General features: G+C 48.5%; 1 protein-coding gene across 1 annotated transcript; it reads left to right on the top strand.

Moving 5' to 3' along the window:
• Window positions 1-322: 322 nt before the first annotated feature.
• H1f7 (H1.7 linker histone) lies at window positions 323-1,690 on the top strand. The gene has a single exon (NM_001024356.1). It carries the CDS (start codon window positions 348-350, stop codon window positions 1,602-1,604), a length of 1,257 nt encoding a protein of 418 aa, NP_001019527.1. The 5' UTR covers window positions 323-347; the 3' UTR covers window positions 1,605-1,690.
• The last annotated feature ends 4,282 nt before the right edge of the window (window positions 1,691-5,972 follow it).

Raw genomic sequence — 5,972 nt, 5'->3', positions numbered from 1 at the left:
GTCTCCCTTCCCCTTAGTCTTATCTTTCTAAATAGGTCTTCCTTAATTTCTTCAGAGTATATATTCTTTCCAAATATTCACATTTTCAGCAAGAACCAGCCAGGAACAAACCCATGGAGGTGATGGTTACACTGGCAATTGTTAGATACATGCAGATGTGAAGTGTGGGGATGGAGCAGAGGTCAAAGGAAAGCAGTGAGCTACATCTGCCTTTCAACCAGGACGCAAGCACAAGCACGGAGTCAGGGTGGAGGGCTTTGTGACGTAGGCGCCCCAGAACCCCACACCAGCTGAAGCCAGAGGCCAGATCAAAGCGGGTGGCCCCGCGGCTGGGGGGAAGCGGGGCCATGGCTGAGGCCGCCCAGCCCACTGGGGAATCCCAAGGCGCAGAACTTACTATCCAGATCCAGCAGCCTGTGGAGAGAGCCCTGAGGACGCCGGTCAGGCGGGGTGCACAGTCCGTGCTCAGAGTGTCCCAGCTGCTGCTCAGGGCCATTGCTGGCCACCAGCGCCTGACTCTGGCTGCACTCAAGAAGGAGCTGGGAAACGCCGGCTACGAAGTGCGCAGGAAGATCTCCTCTCACCAAGCGGGGGACTCCACCAGGTCGGAGAAATACACGCTCCTGAGGGTCAGTGGCAGCGACGCTGCAGGCTACTTCAGGGTCTGGAAAATTTCAAAGCCTAGGAGAAAGGCGCCACGGTCCCGGTTGACACTGGGCAGCCACTCTCACGGGAAGACTGTGCTCAAATCCCCAAGACCACTCAGGCCCCGCTCGCGTCGCAAGGCGGCCAAGAAGGCCAGAGAAGTCTGGAGACGCAAGGCCAGGGCTTTGAAGGCAAGGTCCAGGAGGGCCAGATCACTGGCCAGATCAATGGTCAGATCAAGGGCCAGCTCAAGGGCCAGCTCAAGGGCCAGGTCAAGGGCCAGGTCAAGAGCCCGGTCAAGGGCCAGGTCAAGGGCTAGGTCAAGAGCCAGCTCAAGGGCCCGGTCAAGCGCCCGGTCAAGCGCCCGGTCAAGTGCCCGGTCAAGCGTGCGGTCAAGCGTGCGGTCAAGCGCCCGGTCAAGCGCCCGGTCAAGCATCAGGTCAAGAGCCAGGTCAAGGGCAAGGACAAGGGCCAGGTCTAGAGCTAAGGACCTAGTGCGTTCCAAGGCCAGGGAACAGGCTCGTACCAGAGCCAGGGAACAAGCTCATGCCAGAGCCAGGACACACGACTGTGTCAGGGCCAAGGCACAGGAGTATGTCAGGGCCAAAGAGCAGCAGTACGTCAGTGCCAAGGAGCAGGAGTATGTCAGGACCAAGGAGCAGGAGTGTGCCAAGGCCAGGGAACAGATGCGTATCGGAGCCATGGAGGAAGCCAGGATCAAGGCGATCGACAACAGAGTACAGACTACCATGGAAGATACCAGTCCTTGGTCTACAGATGAGATGAGGTCAAGAACCAAACCTAGGGAAGAGAAGAGACAGGAACCCGAGAGGCCAGTAAAACAAACCAACCAGAAGCCAGCTGTGGTCAAAGTAGACAACGCTCCCAGCAGACAAGGAAAAACATGCACAAAGTCTTCTACTAAAAGTGGTCATCCTGGGTGCTCAGGGACTTCTTAACGCCAGGGATGTTCCTCTGGGCACTGTTGCCTTTTCAGATGGGCTCCAAGGAGATCGACTCTCTTTCATTGAAGCAATTTACAAGACCTTCCCGTGTCTGTGTTTCCTCTTGCTCACTACTGGAAGGGAGAAAGGTGGGCTGTTGAGGGGAGATCTATAGCTGGGCCTTAGGAAGTGAGAGCTGAGACTCTGCTAATCCCACAGGACCCAGAGAAGTGCCTTTCATGGTGGCAGGCTGGGGGTTGGGGGGAGAGGATTGTGGGAAGGGGTGGCTGTGAGCGAGGGTTAAAGTTAAAAAAGGAGAGGAAAGGAGAGGAAAGGAAAGGAAAGGAAAGGAAAAGAAAGGAAAGGAAAAAGGAAAAAGTAGAGACAGGAAGAGGGAAATCACCAGGGTTACACAAGAATGCCCATCAGGAACACTGTCAAATCCTCAGTGCGGGTTTTGAGAAGAGGGCAAGAGAAGAAAAAGAGTCTTTAAATGTCCTAGTGGTTCAGATGTGGTCTTAAAATTAATTTTAGAGTAAAATTTGATGACAGAATTTGTAGCTTTCGTCTTGAACCACAGTGTTTTAATTGAAAAAAACAAACAAACAAAAAAAAAAAACCAAAAAACCACCACATACCTTCTTGGGTGTGGAAAGTACGAGTTAAATGACAAGGTGTGTGAAACCAGATGTGGCACAGTGTGAGTATTCATGCACAAGCATGAATGTGTGTGAGTAGTTCTTGATGGGGCACTGCTGGGGAGCAGAGAGGCATTGGATGGGGGCTTAGAAAAATCTGGTTGCCGCCATAGTCTGCTCTTCTGACCTGAGCCATTTTGCTAAGCATCTGTGATCTTGGGCTGTTTCTCTGTAAGATCCTGGGATTGTGCAGAGGACATTTAAAGTGTCAGTAAAGTGAGGACTTGTAAAAGTAGCTTTTATTCTCCTGTAATAATTGTTGCCTCAAAGACTTATTGCCACAGTCTGCTAACCTACACCTAGTCCTGGAAGCTTCTAGCTCCATACAATCTTACCTAGGTCTAAGTGTTTTCAGCCTCTGAGACTTACAGCTGAATACTCTCACCCCTTCCTAGTTCTTCCGGATCTCTGACTGGCAGGTTCAACTCAGCTCTTCTGGGTCAAACTCCTCTCCATGCTGACTGACTCAAACTGGCTTCTCTCAGCTCCTCTTGAATTGCTCTGCTTGACCTCAAACTATCTCAGTCAATCTGTTCGAATCTTCTGGCTCCTTCTCATCCTTTGGCTCCTCTGTCTTCACCTGTGTCTAACATGTTTCTCTTCAACCTATCTCTGTAAAACTCTCCTGGTAAAACTGCCTCTTCTCGCTTTCTCTGTGCTGCTCCCTTAAGTAGCTCCCCTTTCCTCTCCTCATGAGAGTTGGGCAGATCCTATTCTGTCAAATCTTTTCTCCGATGTGTCACTTGGTCTGCCGCTCAACTAGAAGTCATTTTCAAATACGGGTGCTCCCTTTTACAAACTAACTTTTCCTTCCCTGTTTGGGATTAAAGGTGTGAATACTAAGGTCGTGTCTGTATTCCAGACAGAAGAAATAAAGGTGTGTGCTAGGGCTGAGTCACACCACAACTAGAGGTAGCTTCCTTCAGTAAATAACACGATCCTGGGGTTTATGGTGTGACCAAATATCCTGCAACAGGGACTAAGCATCATGGCATAGATTTTGCTTGACAAGACTCACGAGGGGCTTGTCAGCTGGGAAGCGCTAACTCTGAGAGGAACTATTGACCACATGCTTATGAACTCTTCTCTCTTGCACTTTTCCTGAACAAATCTACAATGGGTGCAGTAAGCCATGTACTGGCAAATGCATGATTTAGTTCGGGGTACAAGGGTGAAACAGTGGGGTTAGTACTCATACCGAAGACTGGGATACTAAACTTCCTAGATAAGTTAGACATTTGGGCGGGCAATCTGCTTCCAGGTGAAGCCGAATAATTGCAGGAATAGATGCTTCCAGAAGGTGATTTTTTTATTCTTGAAAAGAGGGCATAGACTGGACATAGGAGTTTTCCAGGATGTATGCCTGGTCGTGTCCCCCCCCCCCCCAGGAAAAATATTGTCTTCCACAAGGGGAGCAATGATAGGTGTTTCAAGCAATATGTATTTAAGTGATGTGTATTAGCTTGCTGTTTTTAACTTGCTTTTGTGCACAAGAATCACTGTTCGAATCTCACAAAGGCCAAATCAGAAACACACTGGCAGAGCGTCTCATGTGGAGGTTCTATGCACTTGTATGTGAGTGGCGGAGCGAAGCAAAAGGAACTAGAATGGGGGCCCATCTGAAGAGAGGCACTCAAACATTATCTATTAAACACAGAACGAAGCTAACCAAAAGCTCTCATGGCTGTGGGTGACTGGCTTGCTCTTGTAGTCTTGGGTTGTTGTAACCTGAAGAATACAGTTGTCTGCTATTAGCCATTTCTGCCTAAAGTAGGTTGTGGATGACTTGGGGTTCATTTCCTAAAAACAACTGTAATTCTAGTATTGCTGTCTGTTTTAGCAAAGTTTCACTCAGTGCTATTTTTTTAATTTTATGCATATGAGTACACTGTCGCTGTCTTCAGACACACCAGAAGAGTGCATCAGATCCCATTACAGATGGTTGTGAGCCACCATGTGGTTGCTGGGAATTGAACTCAGGACCTTTGGGAGAGCAGTCAGTGCTCTTAACTGCTGAGCCATTTCTCCAGCCCTCGCTCAGTGCAACTTAATGAAGAGTCTACCTTATCTAGGACCAGTAGCAACTAGGAGATCCAAACCCTGAGGCGATCTGGGTCTTCAGGCTATCTGCATGCTCTGACAGGACTTCCTCCAAACGGCTAATGGGAGCCCTCACATCCAGTCACTAATGCAGAATCTGGGTGGTATCCCGAGAACACTAAAATGGAAAAAATCACAATACCTACTTTTCTATATATGTTTCACAGTGTACTGGCTGGGTTTCTGTCAACTTGACACAAGCTAGAGTCATCAGAGACAAAGGAGCCTCACCTTGAGGAAATGGCTCCATGAGATCCAGCTGTAAGGCATTTTCTCAATTAGTAATCAATGGGGGAGGGCCCAGCCCATTGTGGGTGGTGTCATCCCTAGGCTGGTAGTTCTGGGTTCTATTGAGGAAAAAAAGAAAGAAAGCCAGTAAGCAGCACTCCTCCATACTCCCAGGACCCTGATGATCTTGCCCTTTTGAGTTTCTGTCCTGACTTCCATTAGTGATGAACAGCAACGAAGTAAAAACTGAACAAACCCTTCCCTCCCCAACTTACTTTTTGTTCATGGAGTTTTGTTGCAGCAATAGAAACCCTGTCTAAGACATGTGGGAACCTTTGAGTACTTTGTTTTGTTTTGTTTCTAAGACAGAGTTTCTTTGTGTAGCACCAGGTGTCCTGGAACTTGCTCCATAGACCAGGCTGGCCTCAAATTCACAGAGATCTACCTTCCTCTGTCACCTGAGTGCCGGGATGAAAGGCACACACCAACACCACTTGTTCCTTTTGCTTATTTTAATCAAAGCAAATGAAATGTCCCCAAACTTGATTCTTGGACTTCGTGTTGCCTAATTTGTCTAATAGAATACTAATCAGATCATTGTTGGGCATTAAAGTTATAAACAATTATGTATAACTATTCCCAGGGAGACATAAACATCTGTTTACTCCAGATCAAAGGGAGGACACCACCACAGTCCAACTTGGGGAACCAATAACTTTTACTGGGGTTCCTTACAGGAATATGGGTGAGGGGTTACTTATAGGAGCAGAAATGACTCAAAGACAGCTGTATGACCAAATAGACCCATTCTAGAACAAGTGACAGTTCATGAAAGCTGAGAGCCTGGAGCCCACTGCACAGCTCACTGGTAACTCAGGAGGTCAGAGAACATCTTTTCCAGGTAGCTCACTTGGTCTTAGCCTGGTCTGAGAGTGTCTCTCAGCACTCCTTACAGCTTAAGGTAATGTCTGTGAAGGTAGGAGAGACTTGGCCAGTGCTCTATTGCTGTGAAGAGACACTACAACTATGGAAAACTCTTAAAAAGGAAAGCATTTAGCTGGGGCTTGCTTAAGTATCAGGAGGTCTGTCCATTATGAGTAAAAGGAGAAGCATTGCAGCACACCGGCAGACAAGGAGCTAAGAGTTCTACGTCAGGATCTGCAGGTGGCAGGAAGAGAGAAAGCCACTAGCCTGGCTTGGGCTTCTGAAACCCCAAAGCCCCCCCCCACCCAGTGACACACTTCCTCCAACAAGGCCACACCCACTCCAACAAGGCCACACCACCTAATCCCTTTCAAGCAGTGCCACTCCCTAGTGTCCAAGCATTCAAATCTATGAGCCTATGAGGGCCATTCCT

The sequence above is a fragment of the Rattus norvegicus genome, chromosome 7 (genome assembly GCF_036323735.1).
Source record: "Rattus norvegicus strain BN/NHsdMcwi chromosome 7, GRCr8, whole genome shotgun sequence".
Classification (NCBI taxonomy): domain Eukaryota; kingdom Metazoa; phylum Chordata; class Mammalia; order Rodentia; family Muridae; genus Rattus; species Rattus norvegicus.
This window is presented reverse-complemented; position numbering and strand designations above follow the sequence as displayed.